Genomic DNA, 23,541 nt, shown 5'->3' with positions numbered 1-23,541 from the left:
ATTTTGCGGTTTTATCCCTTTTAAAACCGTTTTACTACTTATGCTTCAAATATGTGCTTCACGTTATAGCATTTAAGTATTGTCTTCAATTTTATAGTTTTTAAGATCTTTTTGTCTTAAACGAAAATAGTAAAAAAAATTGGGCCTTAAAACTTTTAAAGCATTTAAGACCTGTTTTCTAAAACGTTTAGATTTAAGACCTGTATCTCACAACGTTATTGCATTTAAGATCGATGTCTTACAATGTTATAGCATTTAAGATCTGTGTCTAACAACGTAATAGCATTTAAGATATGTGTGTAACAACGTTATAGAATTTAAGATATGTGTCTTACAACGCTGTAGTATCTAAGATATGTGTCTTATAACGTTATAGAATTTGTGATATGTGTCTTACAACGTTATATTATTTAAGATCTTTGTCTTACAACGTTATAGCATTTAAGATATGTGTCTTACAACGTTATATCATTTAAGATATGTGTCTTACAATGTAATAGCATTTTAGACCTGTGTCTTAATAACGTTGTAGCATTTGTGATATGTGTTTTACAACGTTATAGTATTTAAGACCAGTGCCTTACAATGTTTATAACATTTAAGATATGTGTCTTTCAAACGTTTTACCAATTTAACATATGTGTTTACAACGTTCTAGTATTTAAGATATGTGTTTAACAACGTTATAGTTTTAAGACCTGTGTCTTACAACGTTATAGCATTTAAGATATGTGTCTAACAACGTTATATCATTTAAGATCTGTGTCTTATAACGTTATTGCATTTAAGATATGTGTCTTACAACGTTATATTATTTTAGATCTGTGTCTTACAACGTTATAGCATTTAAGATACGTGTCTTACAACGTTATATCATTTAAGACCTGTGTCTTATAACGTTATAGAATTTGTGATCTGTGTCTTACAACGTTATATTATTTAAGATCTTTGTCTTACAACGTTATAGCATTTAAGATATGTGTCTTACAACGTTATATCATTTAAAGATCTGTGTCTTATAACGTTATTGCATTTAAGATATGTGTCTTACAAACGTTATATTATTTAAGATCTTTGTCTTACAACGTTATAGCATTTAAGATATGTGTCTTACAACGTTATATCATTTAAGATCTGTTCTTATAACGTTATAGCATTTAAGATATGTGTCTTACAACGTTAAAAAGTATTTAAGCACCTGTGTCTTATAACGTTATAGAATTTGTGATATGTGTCTTACAAACGTTATATTATTTAAGATCTTTGGTCTACAACGTTATAGCATTTAAGAATATGTGTCTAACAACGTTATATCATTTAAGATCTGTGTCTCTATAACGATTATTGCATTAAGATATGTGTCTTACAACGTTTATATTATTTTAGATCTGTGTCTTACAACGTTATATAGCATTAAGATATGTGTCTTACAACGTTTATATCGTTTAAGACCTTTGTGTCTTTATAACGTTATAGATTTGTGATATGTGGTCTTACAACGTTATATATTTATTTAAGATCTGTGTCTTACAACGTTATAGCATTTAAGATATGTGTCTTACATCGTTATATTATTTAAGATCTGTGTCTTATAACGTTATAGCATTTAAGATATGTGTCTAACAACGTTATAGTTTTAAGACCTTTGTCTTATAACGTTATTGCATTTAAGATATGTGTCTTACAACGTTATATCATTTAAGATCTGTGTCTTATAACGTTATTGCATTTAAGATATGTGTCTTACAACGTTTTATTATTTAAGATCTGTGTCTTACAACGTTATAGAATTTAAGATATGTGTCTTACAACGTTATATCATTTCAGGTCTGTGTCTTACAACGTTATAGCATTTAAGATATGTGTCTTACAACGTTAAATCATTTAAGATCTGTGTCTTACAACGTTATAGCATTTAAGATATGTGTCTTACAACGTTATATCATTTAAGATATGTGTCTTATAACGTTATAGAATTTGTGAAATGTGTCTTACAACGGTATATCATTTAAGATATGTATCTAACAACGTTATAGTTTTAAGACCTGTGTCTTACAATGTTATAGCATTTAAGATATGTGTCTTACAACGTTATATCATTTAAGATATGTGTCTTATAACGTTATTGCATTTAAGATATGTGTCTTACAACGTTATATCATTTAAGACCTGTGTCTTACAACGTTAAATCATTTAAGATCTGTGTCTTACAACGTTATAGCATTTAAGATATGTGTCTTACAACGTTATATTATTTAAGATCTGTGTCTGACAACGTAATAGTATTTGTGATACGTGTCTTACAACGTGATTGCATTAAAAACCTGTGTCTTACAACGTTATAGCAATTCAGTTCTATGTTTAACAACGTTATAGCATTTGTGATCGATATACATGTAGATGCTAGAAGAAGAAAAAACAACAAAAAGAAAACCCTTTTACATATTTGTAGCACAGACGCTTTGGCGTCACATTTATTAAACGCATCACGTACCCAATTTTTTCCATGCAAATCAATTAACATTTATCTGAACTAATTTCAGGACACGTGGAAGGCGTTCAGGAGCTCCGCACCTATACGGGACAGTATACTCGCGTTTACGGTATATGATTTTATTTCATGCTAGTCAAAATAACTCATCTCACACAACACTCCCTATTAAAATCAACTTTTCACTACCGCAAAATTTGTTCAAAAGGCTTGCCCTCTTTCTATTTGGGTATTTTAAAATAGCTCATGAATTCATTACAGGCACCCCACTTTTCTTAAAATGAATTATCCCGTTTCGTTTTGAATTACAGTTGAGGATTTCAACATCAAATTTATAAAGATTGGTCAAACAACAAAGTACAGTAGTGTGCATGCTGGTCTGGCTCTATTCTGTATCAATATGTTTGTAAATAAGCAGACGACAGATGATCATGGTCAGACAACATGGATGTGCTTGTCTATTATCTCCCCTTGCGTCTTGCGAGTTGATCAAGTATAGCACGTGCGTTTTAGGTTCCCTGCAGATCATTTCATGCATGTGTATTTTCACAAACGAATATTCGGAAATTTTTTGTCATAACATCAATGGAATTCCAGAACGTTTTGTAGATTTTTTGTCTCTTAAATGATTGTTTTCAGACTGAACATCTTAATAAATAAAATCTCATGCAATCTATTCTTAAACAATTCCCCTCCCTATCTGGCAGATTATATTTGATAAATGATCAAAGTTAACATAATCACTAAAAGGGAGATAACTCGTGAAACTCCCAAATGTTTGCGAAAATTATTACCTCCCTTGATCTTGCCATGCTTCTATGTAAAATAGAATATTTTCCCATCAACCCACAATCCTTTGCGCGAGATTCATTCCGCCATCTCTTAAGCTCTTTACGGTTGGTAACTATTTATTTTTATATTAAAGAAGCTCCACTGAGGACAAAGGAATCATAAATCTAAAATTTCAAATTCTTACATAGATCGACTCTGACACCTAAAACAGAAAAATAATATAAACAAGGTAAAATATTCAGCTGAAAATGTGCTCACAAGCTATTGGACAAGACCTTAATCTATTGGTACCCAAACCGCGGAAAAACATTTCCTTTCCCGCCATGTCATAAAACCTCAGTGGTGTCCCTTTAAAGGTTTATTAGCATCACAACTACCGTATGAGCTTTTCAAAAAGGAAATTTCCTGAGAAATTAAAAAAAAATCATGCAACTTGCACTTTATCGACGCCATCCCCTTTAAAAAGGGATGCCAGAGGGGACATGTGCTCCCTTCTACTTAGAGATTTGAAAGGGGGCAGCAGCCCCCCTTATCGACAAGAAGATTTTGGACCTTAGAGAGGCTAAAATTGGCCTCAGGTCGATCTGCAGGTAACGTGTAAAGCCTTTGACACTTTATCAATCCATTAAGAAGTTGCAGCACTTTGAAATCAGTTTTGATGGGAAAAAATCAACGCAAAATAGTGATTTCTGACAATTTGGAGATGTCCCCTCGTTGCAGAAAATTTAAGATGGAGCATTTGTGCCCAGTTGGATGAATATTGAAGCATCTTTTACAGATTCATAGCAATTTAAACTTGTAACAGGAGGCTTTTCAATGAAAACAACAATTTTTCACAAAATGCGCATGCAGTAATGGGTTAAAAAGAGTTAAAATTGAGTAACACTCAGATTATTCCTTTATAGTTTATTAACATTCAGTTTAGATAATAACAAGAAGTAATCACAGACAGCCAAACCCCCCCCCCCCCGCACTCAAAGTTCAATAATCTGAAAGTATAAAGCTGGTATACTTTTACTGTAAGTATTTTGAGTTATAGCCTGAAAATATGCAAATTAAATCTGAAAAAAGGAACAAAGGGCAATTTGCCACTTTTTTGGCGGGGGATTATAATCATAAAAAAATCAATATAGTCAATATTGTCAGTAAATGCATCTGTTTTTTGATTTAAAAAAGTCATATCATAATTGAAATCATTATCATTTATCACTGACTAAACCACGCGATGGTTTCCCGGCAACCCTCCACTTGCAGGCGGTTGACTTTGAATACCTTCAGGAGCATTTCTTGTTTGATGTCCGTAAAGATTTTGACTGGTCGGTTGATATTGCGGCGGAGGGGGCGGGTATGCTGGTGGAGGAGCCCCGCCTCCTGCATGCGGCTGAATCATGCCTTGTTGTTGACCGAATGGCACGTGGTATACTGCTGTTGTCGCTTGGTAACAGAAGAATATGTATAAAGTTCAATTATGGTCATAATTTAAATTTTGAAAGTAAATTATACTTAAAAGCAACTTCAATTCGTTATTCTTGTTTGATTTAACAAGAAGTGTGTTTTTCTCTCTTCAAATTCTGTCAATGATTCTTCGAGAATTATTAGAAATCGAGACAAAATAATGTTAAAATAATTATTTTTGTTAAGTTTATCACTAACAAGAATTTTCACTTACAGACTACAGGTTGTCCCGTATAGCTTGGCTGGATTACTCGACCGGATTGTCCTTTTTGTTTCACACAAATGCAAATCACCGCTATGATAACGCCTATGAGAAAGAGGACACCGAGGGTGACGCCAATAGCCACGCCCACTACATATCCCGAGGTGTCTTCACAACAGTATTCCCGCGGCCAACTACCACAGCAGTCATCACAATATTCATATCCGTCGTCGGTGTGGTAGCAGTATTCATCACCGTTCGTGTATGCTGAAATACAGATAACAAGAGCACTACTTGTGGTGTTAACGCTCACCTGTATATTACAAATTTTCATTAATATTCCAACTTAAAACTGGACATAACTCCTTAACATATTGCTTTCAGGATCATGTCCGTTGTCTTACAACTGTATCTTGCCGTAAGAAATAAGTATTCCAAAGTCTCTTATTGATATTTTTCATAGTGTTGAAATCATTCTATTTCATATGTAATTTTTACACACAAAAAATCTAAGCTAAAAAGGGACATAACTCAAATAAATACTGCTTTCAGAGTTATGCCCCTTGTTTTGCAACTGCGTCTTATCATGAGTTTTAACGTAAGTTTTGTGTTGATTCTTCTTAAAATTGTTTGAGAAATGGGATATATTAAGGTATGACCACCCTAACGGGCACTATAAGGAACTGAAAAATTGGTTACATATTTATCTAAGGCATTTCTGTGAGACATCGCATCTCATACATGCAAAGATAAATTTAAATGTATACTTCTATTGTTTGATTTCAGCATATCAGTGAATTTATATGTAACACATTTGAACAGCAATTTAAACAGTCCCAATTGAGATACGATCACACTTATTCATTTGCTTAATACGACACTTTAGCGAGGAAAATGTTTGCTTTCGATAAAATTTGATACCAATGAATTTATTGTTTGTTCGCTTTTGATCAAGTTTAAAGTGTAACATTGATACTATTGATAAGTATTTGAAGTATATTTGTACTAAATGAACTGTGAAAAGTAGCATAAACAGTCAAACTCAATGTCAATGTAACGTTTGAAGACCGGTGTGCAAAGCAGGTGTAAATCCTACCTATACGAACTTCATTTAGCGTCCAAATAAAACCTTTAAGATTTGGTTGGACACATTTAAAGATCACCTGAGTAATTTAATTTCATTTTTAACGGTTTTCCAGAATTCTCTATTAAGGTAAATATGTTAAAAAAATAAAGTTCGAAATTTTTACGTTTGCAGATAAAATGGGTCACTTTAAACGGCAAAATTTGCAAAAGATAATTAGTTAAGAAATAAACATTTTTGTACGATTCTTAGTCCGTTATGAATAATCAAATGAGCCGCGTCACGACAAAACCAACATAGTGGGTTTGCGACCAGCATGGATCCAGACCAGCCTGCGCATTCGCGCAGTCTGATCAGGATCCATGCTGTTCGCTATCAGTTTCTCCACTTGTATAGAGTTGGTAAGCGAACAGCATGGATACGCAGGCTGGTCTGGATCCATGCTGGTCGCAAACGCATTATGTTGGTTTTGTCATGACACGGCTCATTTTTGTTTTGGATCATCTTACACAATTAAATTATTATTCTGGATAAAACGAATTATTAAAAGCGTTTTTTCTTAAATTTTGAATCAGACCAACATCAAATGATACACCGGTGTCGGAAAAATATTTCCATTTCTTACTGAAATCATAACACAATGTTTGGTAGACTTAATTTTGTGAAATTTTCAACTGTTCTTTAATATAGTTAAATATCTTTTAAATGTGATTTTCAGATAAGATCATACAAATAAATCAGAAAAAACTTACCTATAAAATTAAATCCTAAAATAATCAAATAAGTAAACATTGTATCCATCATGGTCACCTTCTTGTGTTCAAATCTTTCTTTTTTTTTAAGATAATTAATATGAAACGGGTAGGGGGTGCAGGAAATACTGTTCTGTTAGCACAATTGGACACAGTTTTACCGCATTCCAATGGAAAGATAACATTGTTAAAGCATAAATTTATGTGTGCATATAAAACTTTGCCAAATTACGTAGTTTGTAGGATTTAACCGATAAGACTACCAAAGACACAATATAGCATTTGGCAATTAGTAATGTTAGTGATTTAGAATTTCTATGGAACTCAAAATACCATGCACGTTGTTTACATTATGATTTTTTAAAAATTATAACAGTACAAATTGTTTTACTTCTATCGCTCATGTATGAGTGAACTACTATTTACTTAACTTGCCGCCTAAATTTACCGATACTAAAATTACACATTTTCATATGGATTCATTTCTATATGAAGTACATAGGTGCTCATTTCTATATGACGTACATCGGTGATCATTTCTATATGACGTACATTGATGATCATTTCTATATGAAGTACATAGGTGCTCATTTCTATATCACGTACATCGGTGATCATTTCTATATGACAAACATCGGTGATCATTTCTATATGACGTACATCGGTGTTCATTTCTGTAGGACGTACATCGGTGATCATTCTATAAGACGTACATTGATGATCATTTCTACATGACGTACATCGGTGATCATTTCTATATGACGTACATCGGTGATCATTTCTATATGACGTACATTGGTGATAATTTCCATATGACGTACATCGGTGTTCATTTTTATATGAAGTACATCGGTGATCATTTCTATATGACGTACATCGGTGATCATTTCTTTATGAAGTACTTCAGTGATCTTTTCTATATGAAGTACATCGGTAATGTACTTGTATATCGGTGTTTTTTCTATATGACACCTTGTTACATTGACTGGCCGTGTTTTTGACACCTTTTTACTTTGATTGGCCGTTTGAAACAAAAATATTATCCGGGTGTATCACTTTTAAATATGGTTTGTGAATAGATCTTATGGCTTATTTGAAACATTTTCGTGTCCACTTCCTCGAGCTAGTTAAGGTCGCTGAATTCATCCGCGCAGTCTGATCTGGATTCATGCTGTTCGCTTACCAACTCTATTACAAGTAGAGATACTGATAGCGAACAGCATGGATCCTGATCAGACTGCGCGGAAGCGCAGGCTGGTCTTGTTCCATGCTGGTCGCAAACGCACTATGTTGGTTTTTTCGTGACGCGGTTCTGTTAAATGCCCAATTCCAAACATAAAACTTTTTCAAGTTTTGTTTCAATAGATTGAATACATGAATAAATAAGTTAATAATTATCTAAAGTAGAAAGAAAGAAAGAAACAAAGAACCAAACAAACAAACAAAAAAACAAACAAAACAAAACTGATTTTAATTGATCGTACTTCTAAATACAAATGTACATTCATATTAAATTTCACAATACAATAACACTAGATCGCCTTGTGATAATTTCATAATTCAATTTTCTTTATTAATCTTGCAAACTCATTTGACGTACATTTTGTAAAAAGAAATGCGCCACATTTGTGCCATGTGTGAGGAGTATATCAGTAGAATAATGTATTGATTATTGGCAAATTGATACTTTTGAAACAGTTTAAGAAAACTTACTTAATAATGACAACCCGTTCACAGTACTGCTTCAATACCTACTTTGTATGCGTTAAATAAGTATTAGATGTCGTCTGTTATATGCACACAAGGCCGAAGAAATGATTATATCTTTTATTCTTTTAAAAATATCAGGTATCATATTTATTATTGGATTAAGCATTATTTAGCCAATAAATACCTGAATTAATTAAATAATCAAAATCAAGCACTTTTCTCTTCCAAAAAGGGATATGAGAGATACATAAATAATGTTACAAGAAAAGAAAAGAAGAAAAGAAGAAAAAAATTTGACCCTTTTGGGGTTTGAACCCACTGCCCAAAGTTTCAATGTTCTAGCCTATTTGAATACTCTTCAAAGCGGAGGTAATGCATTAGGATGGTCATACTTTAAGTAATAGAAAGAGCATCGAAACACGAGGTTATCTTTGTACGAGAGGCTCCCCCGAGTATTTATCAGATTGCCGAGTGTTTTGATGTTCTTTCTCTTTTGTGTCATAGTCGAACATAAAAACGCGTTCCCTGTTGTCACAATATGAAACCCCAGATAAAAGTAACCAATGAACGAGCATCTGAATATGATATTTCTATTGCTTTCCCTTTCTCTGCCGTCACAATTAGTAAACCCCAGTCAATGGACATGCTCTGGAGTGCGGGTAACTAATACCTGCACTCCAGTAAACGCACTGTGCATGTATATGTATACGATTTAACTCTTACACATTTTCAACAGAAATGATACAAAACATATTTAATGCATTACATCGGGAATAAGTATATACATAATGTATAGGGTTATTCAATACCTACACAACGGTGTATAAATGTACATGTTAGACAAAGTGTAAGACATACAATTTGTCATTTAAATACACGCAGTAATTAACCACTGTAGTAAAAATGGTTGGTAGAAGCGTCGACAAAAAAGATGAAATGTGGACTTACATTAAAGCTCGCTCAAAACTGGGTTGGTCTTTGAAGCAGTTGATGACTGAACTCTCTACTGCTTATGGGCCTTCTTGTGTGTCTTATTACACAGTTAGGCGATGGAGAAAAGAAATTTGAGTCTGGTGTAGAGTGCATCAAAAATGCACCCAAATCATGTAGGCCAAAATCTGCATCTCGTAACGAAATCGTTTCCAAAATAAAGGATATCATTGAAGGCGATGCCAGATTTACAGTTCGTGATATTGCACGAAAGGTAGGCATATCACTTTCAACGGTTCACTTTATTTTAAAGAAGCATTTGAAAGTAAAAAAGATTTATGCTAGATGGATGCCACATCTGTTGACCGATGAGCAAAAGAGGCAACGGGTTAAGGTGGCCGTAAAGCTGCTTCAAATGTTTTCAAAATATGACAAAAAACAGTTTGCCAATGTCGTCACAGGTGATGAAACTTAGGTCCATTATTTTGAGCCCGTCAGAAAAGTTAGCAACAAAATCTGGGCCACTAAACACAACAAACGCCAAATTATTGCAAAAACAGTTTGCCAATGTCGTCACAGGTGATGAAACTTAGGTCCATTATTTTGAGCCCGTCAGAAAGGTTAGCAACAAAATCTGGGCTAATAGTCTATTCAACATTTTTCAACAGTTTTTTCAAGATTTTAAAAAAACTTACACTAAATGTTATAACATATGTACAGCACAATGCATTGGTATGACTACTGTTAATGTGTATAAAAAGGCAGTTTAAGGTTTCACTTCTTAGTACGCTATTTGGGGTGCAAAATGATAAATGCATCCAATCTTTACAGCCATTTTACCTTTCCCACTTTATAATATTAGCAAATATGGAAATTTGTCTAGATCTGGCAGCTGGTATAGCTTACAAAACAATTATTCTACAATCATCACATGAATAAAATTGATAACAATATAAGATTTTATAAATAAGGACCCCCATGTAAAGTCTGATGAATATTTAGTGGTACATCATATAAATAAATGTTTTAAATACACATAGGACTGAGGTAAATGGTAAAACTCTTTAGCCAATTCTTTATAAAAAAATTAACTTGCTTAGAATTTTTTTTTCCACTATTTTAAACAAGTGACTATTTTGATATAGTGAAAATTGGACAATTTATATTGTGTCACTTAAAACAAACAGTTTCTTATTGTTTTTCTGAAAACATCTGACAATTAATCAAGTGTGGCATTTCTGCAAGTTTTAAAGTTAATACAACATGTGACTTTATGCAATTTAGTCAGGCATGACATCAGTGCCACAGAATAAAGAATGTGTTTGAATTTAGGTTGTGATTGAAAATTGGTTGTTTCGGGATATAAACAACGCAACAGCCGAAATAAACATCAAGATTATCGCCGTTTTACTCCATTTACAAAATCTTTCCATAAATTCAAACGTGGCCCCAGCTTTGCCGTGTGCAAAATGCGCTGCGAATAGAAGATGGGAACCAGTCGGCTATGTTCGGAGCCATTCGGTAATATGTTGGTTCCCATACTTCAAAGCGGGGCGTATTTGTACACGGCAACGATAGACGAACTATCCTTTGTAACACTTGTTGGATGTTTGACTAATTGAGTCAGATAATATCATACCATCTTTTATTTGTAAAATTGGCTTGATTTCTTTTCGGGTATGTAGTTAAAGTCGCTAAGAATATGAGTTTTAAGGTTTTAACGATCAATCTTATCTAGACACTGTTCAAATGTGTCAATTCATTGGAAAATCGGCCCCTTCCTCTATTCAAATCGTCCGTCCGCCTGTCCGTCCATCCGCATTAAGCATGTCTGGCTTTTACAGGTCAAACTGCTGGAAGGATTTCAATGAAACTTCACAGGAGTGATCATGCAATACCATACCTGTTGTGCATATCGCGGGCAAGAAAATATGTAAACTAGGTATATGACTAAATGCGTTGGTATTTCTGCAGGAGCCGCTCATACAATTCTCAGACGTGATTTTAATATGAGAAGGATAAGTACCAGATGGATACCCAATCTGCTTACAAAAGAGCAAAATCTTGCTCGGGTAAGAATCTCCGAACAATTGTTGAAACAGGTCCCTAAATACAACAATCGATCTTTCGCAAATATCGTCACTGGAGTCAAAGCGAAAAATACATAACAAAATATGGGCAACCAAAGGAAGTCAAAGACCTTGCACTATGAGCGTCAAAAAGAGCATGTAAGTAATTTTCTTTACCAATCAATGTCTTGCTATTCAAATTGCCGTACCAAAGGGTAACTCTGTAAATGCCAAGTTTTACAAAGGCAAAGTTCATGAATTAAAAAAAATATTTCAAAAAAAAACGTCGACCAGCAACTGGTCTCCGTTGTGTCAGGCTGTTGCATGACAATGCTTCGTCACACGAAGCGGCCATTCTACGAGCATATCTGAAACAGGAAAAGGTTGTCGAGCTTCCTCTACCTCCTTTTTCGCCAGATATTGCCCTTGTGACTTTTTCTATTTCCGAGACTCAAAAAACACCTTGCTGGAAGAAAATATCAAACGCGAAAAAATCTCGGTTCGGGTATTTTCCAGTGTCTGAACAGTATACCTCGAAAAGGTTATGAAAACGCATTTAAATTTTTGGATTATAAGACTTAAACTTTGTATATCACATGGTGGTGAGAAATTTGAAGGATTAGGATAATTTGTTTGGCACTGTTTGTTATTTTCACTTCTGAAAATTGACGCAGTTGCATTCATATTTGACCACCCTCTTAATTCGTGCACCCCAGTTAACCAGGGTATATGTTTTAATTAAATCTTACACGTTTTCAAAAGTAAAGTCTCCAAACTATGATTCAATTGACGTTACAGAATTCATGTTTGCTCTTCCTAAAGAAGATAATATCTGTATTTATCCCTTTCTGAGGCGAAATGGGCATTTAAATATCCCAGTTAAAACTCGTGAGAAACAATATACCACCAGCGTCTTACTTCATAGCATATCTTTGAAATACACATTATATTGAGAACATACTTAAAATGTGATGTTTGAAAAGATTCGACAAAATGTTAAAATTCGTCATTTAGCGTTAAATGGTAACCAACATTTAATACAGTCGCATATATGCATAAAAGTTTATAAGAATAAATAGCATATGTACTTTTGCATACAATGTAGTTAATTTTGAAAATGATTGCGTTTTACATATAACTTTGTTTTACATTTTATGTTTTGTTCACCTGAAACCAAACTGAGAAAATTCGAAAACAAGCAATAATTTTTAATGAAAACCCAAAAGAACAGACGTAACCAACAAATATACCAAATGGAATAACAAATATATATACACATATAAAAAATTATAAAAATACAAAATACGCTGTGTCCGGATTCTGAATCCAAAGCTGGCTATTTAAATTTATACATGTGTGGTCTATTTACCTACAAACTATATGTATAGCACAATTGTACAATATTTTTGTCTTTAGTGTGTACAGATAAGTCCAACTTGAAGACTAAACAAGAACGTGTTTGTTAAACACAAATGCCCCCGGCTCCGATTCTTGTCAGTAGCAATATTTCAAAAAATGTTTACCCATTCAATCAGTTATGGACAGAAACATTGCCAAAAAATTGTAAGCACAAGTTATATAGCTGACAGAGTCATGGCATTTTGTAATTGTGAAATATATAAGTTGCCAAGTCATCGCTATGACTTGTGAAGTGATAAATATTCAACTTTATCAAATGTAAGAAATCTATACTTGGCACCCTTGACCTTGACCCACTGACACCTTTAGAGTATCATACAAGTTATCTTCCAACCAAATATGAAATACACCTGTCAATAAATAAAGGTTGTATGGGCAAAAATGTTAAAATCTATTTTGAGCAATGATGACCTTGACCCAACTGACCCCTAACTCCATCCAAAGTAAGAATAACATGCAAGTTATCTTCCTACCAAATATGAAATATATCTGTCAATAAATAAAGGCTGTATGGGCAAAAGTGTAAAAATCTATTTTTAGCACTAGTGACCTTGACACACTGATCCCTAACTCAATCAAAAGGAAGAATAACATGCAAGTTATCTTCCTATCAAATATGAAATACACCTGTCAATAAATAAAGGCTGTATGGGCAAAAGTGTAAAAATCTATTTTAGCCCAAGTGACCTTGACCCACTGATCCCTACCCCAATCAAAAAGATGAATAACATGCAAGTTATCTTCCTACCAAATATGAAATATATCTATCAATAAATAAAGGCTGTATGAGCAAAAGTGTAAAAATCTATTTTAGCACAGATGACCTTGGCCCAACTTACCACTAACTCAATCAAATTTTATGTTCCTATCAATTATAAATGACATATGTCTAGAGAATATGGTTAATACACCTGTAAAAATCTATTTTTAACATTGGTGACCTTGACATTGGTGACATTGACCTGGACCTAAATGACCCCTTTTTATACCCAAAGAAGGAGGACCTCCCTTGGCATGTTTGTATTAAACATGAAAGACATCAACCAAAAAATAAAGGCTGTATGAGCAAAATCGTTTAAATTTATTTTCTAAACCAGTGACATTGACCTTGACCCTAGAGACCACTTACTCCACAAAAAAATAGAGGACCATTAAAGGTATCCACCTACCAAATATGCAAGATATCATTAAATAAATTAAGCAATTAAGAGAAATTTACGATAAATCCAACTTGCCGGAATAGGTTAACCAGACAATGCCCTATTTTCAAAGTGAAAAAGGGAAATAACTGGGAAATATGGATGACACAGTTATATAACTTGGCAATATCATGTACTTTGTATTGATAAGTAAGTGTGGAAATTATGAAGCCATTAGTATAGATAGAACTTAAGATATTTCCAACTTGCCGTTTTAGGTTAACCATTATTCATTTTCTAAGTGCTGCAAAGGGCAATAACTTGGTAAATATGGAAGCCATAGTTATGTAACTTGACCAGATCATGTACTTTATATTGATTAGTGTGTAAACTAAGAAGCCATTTGTACAGGTAGAACTTAAGAAAAATCCAACTTGCCGTTCTAGGTTAACCTCGTACGTACAGACGGACAGACGGACGGACGGACAGACGGACGGTTCAATTTGCCCTGGGGCATAAAAAGTAAAAAAGAATGTTCTATTTATCACAAATTATCAAAATTAAGAATTAATTACAGTTAAAACGAACTTTTTTTCAATGACGCGCTTATACTATTATATAGTTATAAAGATTCTTGACAGGTTATATGGCCCTATATAAACGGCTGTTAGTAAATATAACCCGAGCCGTTAGGCGAGGGTTATATTGCAAACAGCCGTTTATATACGGCCATATATCCTGTCAACAATCTTTATAACGAATTTATAATACAGCACGCATCATTTTTTAGAGAAATAAGTAAGATTTCTTCATGAATCGACAGTAGCCGTGTATATAAAACTATATAAACGTCACGATTATCCAATGAAAAGCGACGTTACAAACGTGCAGTATTATAAGAGTAGTGTAACGCTAACATTAGCGCTTCTTTACGCCACGTTTCTATTACGCAAATGACGTCACATCAAAATGTATGCATGGCCTTGCAATACGTACTGTTAAAACAATATTGTATTCATGTCAAATTACACAGACGGCGGTGAAAGTCAAATTACGTGGATGGCGTCAGCACAGCAAAACTCAGATATTCGTAGATTTAATATAACACTCATTTTGAAAAACTTCATCAAATGTACACTACGTATATTATAATCATATATTAACCCATGAACCCATGAACTGGACGTAATCTGCAAACGATGAGCAAACGATTGTCACATTTTTTTTAAAGAATTTGTTTGCAGAATCATGTAATAAAACAAAATGAATGAATTAAACAAACGCTTTTTCAAGTTTTAAGTACGATTTTGAACTTATCATTTTAAACCAATAGGCGGATGTTCCTGGTCAGTTTGCTGTTGACCTTGAAATCCCGACGGAAGTGGCTGAAGTGGTTGTTGTCCGTATATCGCTTGGTATGCAGGTGGCGGAGCCGGGGCTGAAGGGTTTTGCATAAAGCTTGTTGTGACGTATTGTGGGTAAAGGCCTTGACTTTGTGGATACATTGCCACGTGCGAAACTGTCATTCCTGGAATGAATACCATTACAATATAAATTATCTAATTGAGTAACTAGTTACAAATCAATGAATATTATACATAATAATCTAAATTGACTCTTCTAAAAGTGTATTTTCAAAGACAGTACAAGCTAGGGTTCTTTCATTCTGTATCTATAACAATATAATACTGCACGTTTGTAATGTGATTTGTCATTGGACAATCGCGACGTTCATATTATTAGTTATAAAGATTGGTGACAGGTTATATGACCTTATAAAAACGGTTGCTTGGAAATATAACCCGAACCGCTAGGCGATGGTAATATTGCAAACAACCGTTTATATGCGAATTTGTAATACAGCAAGCATGTTTATTTAGAGAAAAAAGTGAGATTTCTTTATAAATTGACAGCAGTCGTGTATATAAAACTATTAAAACGTCGTTTACCAAGTTAAAAAGCGACGTCACACAAACGTTCAGTACTTTAATATTAGTTCGAAAGATTTTTGACAGGCTATATGGCCCTAAATAAACGGTTGTTAGCAGCTCGGATTATATAAGCAAACAATTATTTATATAGCATATAAATATAACCTGTCAAAATCTAGCCCTAGTTCAAGCGTGAAGCGATTTTGCATATTGTCAGTTATATGACTACTTCATGTAACGATGGCTATAGAAAGTGCCATAAATGACATTTAAGTTTTTTGTTTGTTTATTGCAATCTTACCTGATTCGGGCTGTACAATGCGGCCTGTCTTCCCTTTTTGTTTGATACAAACGCAGACGACACATACAATGAAACTTATTAGGAGTACTCCACCTATGACCCCTCCAGCTATCGCCCACCCTAGCCACGCCAAGTCTTCTTCACAGCAATACTCGTACGGCCAGTCCCCGCAGCATCCTTCATCGCAATAAAAATATTCATCGTTGTATCGATCAAGGTCAGTGCATGTCTCACCGGCTCGTGCTATTTCTAATAAGAGAAAGATAAATGAAAGACTTAAATTTAATAGAATAAAGTGCATTAATAATTTCAAGCTATTAGCTCTTCTTGTAACTCATATTCATGTTTCATTTTGTAGCGTACGTAGAGCTACTTCCTATTATCGCTGTAACTTGTGGTCCTTTACGAAGATTCACGAAAAGAACCGAGAAGTAACTATTTTAATGTATAACATTTTTGATATTCTAAAAGCCTATAACTTATTAATCTTTCATTATATTCGTTTTTCATTTGATTTGCTGCCTTACTTTTAATGTGCACCAGTTATTTGCTATATATATAAAGAAATCACATGTAACCAGCAACATAGTTCCTACTGTCTAGCCAGACTTGAAGCTGCAGACGGCAGGATGGGAAAAATAAATACAATTCTTATACAGTTTTCTGTTTTTTTTTCGGCAACAACAGTGTTTAGTGAGTTAATAAAGCTTATAAAATATGATAAACAAGATCAACAAGGAAAGGTGGCGTTCAATGAACGCAACCCCTACCGACCCAGCAACGAGAGCCAGTGGCAAGGAGCCCAGGAGGACCTCAAACAAAAACAAGACAGGGCAAGTTTGGATACCAATATAAGTTTGGATACCAATGACGTTTTAAGATGTCTATTGAATTTGAACTTTGGCGGTTTTAAAACTTTATTTACACTATTTGGAGGTCCAGACCGAAGTGACATCTGTGTGTGTGTGTGTGTGTGTGTGCGTGTGCGTGTGCGTGTGCGTGTGTGTTTTAGTTTTATTTATACTTGGCGCCGGCTTTGCCGAATGTCCCAGACTATCGGCCTCTGTTACGTCGCTGGTCGTAGAGCCTGCAACGTAGGGCTTAGTTCGCCTGCAACGTCGTTGATTGTAGAGCCGGAACAGAGGTCTTGTCATGCCGTCTTTCGTCGTAGATCTTCTCTAGGACCCAGTTCTTCGCTTCTAGAACGCAGAAGACAATAGGAGGAAAGGCACTTCTTCCGGGAGCAGCAGCTCTTTGTAGGGCCACATCCTTCGCCGTTGGTTAGGTCACACCAGCTAAGAGACGTATGCCCTCCGAGCGTCGTGCACGCCGGAAGGGAAGTCGGAGGTGACAACATTGGTTGGATTCCGCTTTTAATAAGGTTCGATGTTTGAAATCCACCAATTAAACACCAGAAATCCGGAAATCCTCTGATGGACAGAGGGCCAGATTTCTGAATCTGAATCTTGGATTTCAATGGCGGCCATATTGAAATCCCATATAAAATCTGCATACGAAAATTGTTAATACACAAAAACTTGTAGTAGATACTTAAGGATTTTTGACCTTAATCAAATAAATACTTTACATCAATTACGTTCTTGAATTGAATTTGACTGAAATTGATATTAGCAATAAGAAATCAACAATATAAAATATGTAGTGACAGATTTCAAAGATGTCTGTCATTAGACGTCTGCTAATGAGGAAATTTAAAGAACAAATCAGTTTTCTGTTATGCATAAAGGTAAGTTTAACATTTCTATCGGCTTAAATTGCAAAGTGTCAATACAGTGTTCCTTGGTCAATCAGGTAAGTAAATATTTTTCTTGTAGAAGTCAACAATATATGAAAGCTATGGGATTTCACAATGTCACTTGGATTTCATTACAAGTTCTGTTGTAAGAACATTTTAGAATTATAATAGAATGTCAGACCCTTACTCTAATAATATTTGTATTATGTTGCGGTTTAGATCGAAATATGCGTCCCAAGGGGACCCGCCGCCCATGGGCGGATACCCGAGGGACGGATATTCCGATCCGAATCGCAAACATATGTCAGATAATTTTTTCTTGCATATTCTGCAATATAATAACATATGTAAAATGGTTTACCTCAATAACATATTTTGTTTATGGAAATTAATGTCATTTCATCCATGTATGAATTAACAAGGCGAAATGTCGTCATCTTGAGCACATTGTTCCCTTCTAAACACGTAGAAATGACGTCATTTTAACGTGGTTCATTTATAAAATGCGCTAAAATGACGTTTTTGTATGGCATGCGACTCATATGGCACCACCATGCCAGATGAAATTTCCGGCATGGGAACGCCTGTCCAGCAAGAATGGCCATATCATAGTCAAATATGTCGTATCGTCTACGCCACTCTCATATTATTTTGGACCAAAAGACATATTTTATTGCCACGGCAACAGCCATATAATAGTAACTAGAAATGTGTCATCATGCCACGGATGCCCCCGCATGCAGCCAAAATTTCAGATGTTATAATATTTAGTTCCAAATTTGTTTGCACAAATTATTTTTTTCATTTTAAGTTCAAAGCCCTTAAAACTTTTCAATGTAAATTGCATATTGCATATTTGTAGCCAAAATAATGGCTACATACATTTCCACAGAAGTATGAGTGCTGAAACTGAAAATTCAAAATTTTTCCAACATTCAGGAAAGATAAGTTTGTCCAAAGTCATTGAACCACGACCAAATTCAAACTTAAAATGCTTATTCTTCAGATGTATCTATATTTGAATTTGAGTTGAATGTGTACAACCATTGGAGAGATAATGAACGGAAACTTAAAATTTCTGATTTTTTTTTCAAAGTTCAAAAGGGATAACAATGTGAGCTATCATCAAACCATGACCAAATTCAAAATTTACCAATGCATTCTTATGACATATCCATATCTTTATTTTGAGTTGAATACGTACAACTGTTGGGGAGATAATGAATGGGAACTGAAAATTTCCTTTTCCAAATTGTCCAAAGTTAAAGAAGTTAAAAGGGCATAACTCTGCCAAAAATCATCAAACCATGACAAAATTAAAACTTGACATGCGCATTTCTTTGACATATCCATATGTCAGTTTGAGTTGAATGTGTAATACCCTAGAGGAGATAATGAACGAAAACTGAAAATTTCATATTATTTTCAAAGTGAAAGGGACAGAACTCTTGCCAAAAAATCATTGAACCATGACCAAATTCAAACTTGACCTGCGCATTCCTTTGACATATCCATATGTCAAATTTGAGTTGAATATGTAACACTGTTGGGCAGATAATGAACAGAAACTGTAAATTTCATATTATTTTCAAAGAGAAAGGGGCATTACTCTGCCAAAAATCAATGCGAACTTGGCCTGCACATTTCATTGACTTATCCATATGTCAAATTTGAGTTGAATGTGTAATACTGTTGGGGAGATAATAAACGGAAACTGAAAATTTATATTATTTTCAAAAGGAAAGGGGCATAACTCTCCAAAAAAATCATTGAACCATGACCAAATTCGAACTTGACCTGCGCATTCCTTTGACATATCCATATGTCACGTTTGAGTTGAATGTGTTGTACTCGTTGGGGAGATAATGAACGGAAACTGAAAATTTCAAATTATTTTCAAAGTGAAAGGGGCATAACTCTGTCAAAAATCATCGAACCATTACCAAATTCGAACTTGACCTGTATTTTCTAATGACATATCTATATGTCAAGTTTGAGTTGAAAGTGTTGTACCGTTGGGGAGATAATGAACGGACACTGAAAATTTCATATTATTTTCAAAGTAAAAGGGGCATAACTCTGCCAAAAATCATCGAACCATGACCAAATTCGAACTTGACCTGTATTTTCTCATGACATATCCATATGTCAAATTTGAGTTGAATGTGTGCAACCGTTACTAAGATAATGAACGGAAACTGATGATGACGGAATGACACAATGACGGAATGACGGAAGGACGGAAGGACGGAATGACGTAAATGCCCCGGCCATTATATGGCGGGGGTATAAAAATGTCGTGTCGTCTACGCCACTCTCATATAATTTTGGACAAAATGATGACATTTTATCCTCAACCATATGTATATACATATATGATCGTGATAGTTATGCCATTATCGCAACAGACATGTCATAATCGAGTCATTGCTTTCATTATCGCATGGTTTGGAACTTTTCCTTTGTTCTTACTAACCCATTATACTCAGCACACTTCAATAACCATTTGAAAACTGTATTGATATATAGCAGTACAGTTTTTTCATTGATTCATATAGGAAAAAAACTCGACTGCTATAAGGCGGTTGAGTTTTTTTTTCGCACCTTGTATATAAAAATGTAGTTTTTCTTTTCACATAGGCTCCAATGGGGCCGTGGTAACGAACATTCCCAGGAGCAAAAAAAAAAAAATGGAATCAATAAAATAAAATAAATAAATGAATACAATGAAAAATATAAACGCAGATAATTAATTAAATGAAATTTAACGGACTCGCAATTTTTTTTAGCAGAAACATCCCTTGATGTCGCCCCAGCCAGTGTTATATCCTCGTTACTAACTCGTTTCATATACTACATGTATAACTATTACATCAATACGTCTCTTTTCATGGCATTTTAAACTATCGACATAGTCATGTTTTCATATGCATTGCTTGCCGTTTAATTTCGACATACTAGTATATTTAACATTCTTACACGTGAAATAAGGACTATTTTGTTTGAAAAATCTGATAAAATCAAACCGAGCCTGCAAGATTTTCAATTCTGCCATTTTGGACTTTCTTTAGGGATTCTTATTTTCTCTATTTTATCGCCACATCAGCATTTGTGCCGTGTGGAGGCTGTAAAACGTTGCCCCGTACATTCAATCAGAGATGTTTTATTTCCGATCCTTAAAGATCGTTCAGCACGACATTATTGTTGTGTTTGTGGTACATTTTAGTTTAAACTATTTGTCATCTAGTTGGGTGGCTCCAAAATTATTCCTACTTGAATAATGTATAATCACCCTTAGGATATGCTGCCTGCATTATAATTTTGTCTTTTGACGTATTATCTCTGATCACCTTTTAAAATTTGATTTTGTTTAGTTCCGTCCATTGTTTTCTCGTTTAGGGCACACGCCTCCTATTACTTGGGGACCATATGCCGCTTTTTGTGGAATGGCATGGAAGTGTCACATTGAAGCTTCCATGATAACCGCCGTTTTAAAACACATCGCGGATTTTTTCCCAAAATTTTCCAAAAATTTTTCCCAAATTTTCATTTTTAAATGTTGAATTCTTTCTTAATCCCGGGGGCTAGGGGACGTGGACGGTATTTTCACTTAGCAGTTAAAAGTTCCCGGGAAAAGACCAATCAAAAATGAGCCTGCCCAAAATTTTTAATTTTGGGCCCTTTTGGAAATTTCCTTTTTGGATTTTTTATTTTTTTATTTTTCCAAATCCCTCCAAATTCCCTCCCCAAACGTGCCCCGTTCGCGGAGTAAGGCACGCGGCAGGTTTTATTGTCAAAGTCATCTCAACTTTTCCCGAGATGATTAATTGAAACCCGTCCCTGGGTTTATTAAATTTTTCCCTATTTTAAATCTTTGAGGGAAAGGCCCCTTTAAAGATGGTGTTCTTGGGCAGATTATCCCTTTTTAAACGTGATGCCTTGGAAAGTCGTCTCTTTCACAACGAAGAACAGGTTAAAGGAATATGCATGAAAATCGCCGCTGATGTGACAAGCAAGTGCGCAGATAGTCCATATGGTTAAATCCATCCGTCGGCCAGTATATATAAACTTTTAAACAAAAACAATTATTGGCAGTCAAACACTGTTTTTTTTCTTTGTGTATAGTCACAAAATTAGGAGCAGTGTTGAAGAATTGTAATTGATCACTCAGGCCTGCGGCCTTCGTGATTATATTACTTCGCTTCTTCTGAACTCCATACCGTGCTAATCATTAAACATATCAAGATCTATTTCCTTACTAAAGTAATATAATTATTGACGTTAATGTACACAAGTTTTTTATAGGCAGAACACAGGTTGTCTGTTTAACGTACGTCAGATATACAAATGTACATGTATGTAATTATCGAGAGATAATTGATTTGTAAGTACATTAGTAAGTGTTAGTAAGTTAAATGGTAAATGTAGGAAATGTCTCCAAATACTCCCCGACGAAAACATTTAACCTGAGACTATAGCCCCGAACAGAACTTAATGTGCCTTCGTTCGTTTACTCAGTTACAAACGGACACTTGGTAAATTCTAGGTGCCGTAGGTTAATCCTTTCCTATCAGGAAAAAAATAATTGAACTTTGATTTTTTTCAGTAAAAGATTTGTAATAAAAATATCGTTGACAGTATATTTACAGTTTGTTTGGTGTTCTTAACTTCCTTCTTGGCACAGAAGTGACATACTATACGACTTCTCGAGATACATTGTAATGCATGGTTCCCTGACATGTCTAATTCTAATTATTAGATTATTGGATACAGTAAGAATGTCACCACAACATATTCCTTAACAAAATAGCACATATCAATGTTTGTGGTTAAATCTATCGTTGTTCAGTAGGGATTTATCAACAGAAGTACTTTTAATGTCGTTCCTGTGCCACCATACATATTTGGTGAAAAGACCTTTCAATAATTTGATAGATCTATACTCTAGTTTTCCTGAGTGCTAGTAATTTATTTAGACTAATTTGAATTGTCTGTATGCAAATATTCATACGAAAGGTAGATATATATACTATATACTGCCTGATTTTAAGGGTAAATTTCGAATAGTTCCGATGAATGAAATAAAACAAAAAGTTACTGTTAATTATATAAATTTACCTATTTGTGTTACTCCAAATATAATCCAAAATAAAACGTTTTTCATTTTTAAAAGTAACATAGATTTAAATGATAATGATAATAATAAAAAAAACCACAAACAAATTTATATCTGTCAAAAAATTGACATGTGACGATAGGTTATTTCGTGAGTTGTATTAATACTTTTACTAGATCTTTGTTAACATGATACCATTGTATGGTATTTTAAAAGACAAGTAGTATATGTCTATCGATTTTGAAAACTACGTAAATTAGGAAAGTTTTAAACTCTGAAAACGAAAGATTATATATTAATAATTAGTAGACATTATTGTTAAGTTGCATTATGCTTTTGTGTCAGTCTTAAATGACAATAACACTTTTAAATTAAGGTCAAACATAAATGCTAT

The 23,541-nt window shown here is 34.2% G+C and overlaps 2 protein-coding genes across 2 annotated transcripts; both read right to left on the bottom strand.

Annotated features, from left to right (window-relative positions):
- Window positions 1-4,174: 4,174 nt before the first annotated feature.
- Window positions 4,175-6,931, bottom strand: LOC132720983 (protein shisa-4-like). Its single transcript, XM_060705229.1, has 3 exons — window positions 6,777-6,931; window positions 4,953-5,207; window positions 4,175-4,717 (listed from the first exon to the last, which is right to left on the bottom strand). Exons 1-3 carry the CDS (start codon window positions 6,826-6,828, stop codon window positions 4,497-4,499), a joined length of 528 nt encoding a protein of 175 aa, XP_060561212.1. The 5' UTR covers window positions 6,829-6,931; the 3' UTR covers window positions 4,175-4,496.
- An 8,010-nt stretch (window positions 6,932-14,941) lies between these two features.
- On the bottom strand, window positions 14,942-23,331 carry LOC132720984 (uncharacterized). Its single transcript, XM_060705231.1, has 3 exons — window positions 23,150-23,331; window positions 16,276-16,524; window positions 14,942-15,571 (listed from the first exon to the last, which is right to left on the bottom strand). Exons 1-3 carry the CDS (start codon window positions 23,208-23,210, stop codon window positions 15,360-15,362), a joined length of 522 nt encoding a protein of 173 aa, XP_060561214.1. The 5' UTR covers window positions 23,211-23,331; the 3' UTR covers window positions 14,942-15,359.
- Between the last annotated feature and the right edge of the window lie 210 nt (window positions 23,332-23,541).

This window comes from Ruditapes philippinarum, unplaced genomic scaffold, assembly GCF_026571515.1.
Source record: "Ruditapes philippinarum isolate M1 unplaced genomic scaffold, ASM2657151v2 ctg5595_1_1_1_1, whole genome shotgun sequence".
NCBI lineage: Eukaryota > Metazoa > Mollusca > Bivalvia > Venerida > Veneridae > Ruditapes > Ruditapes philippinarum.
The sequence above is the reverse complement of the archived record's forward strand: the minus strand, read 5'-3'. Positions and strand labels throughout refer to the sequence as shown.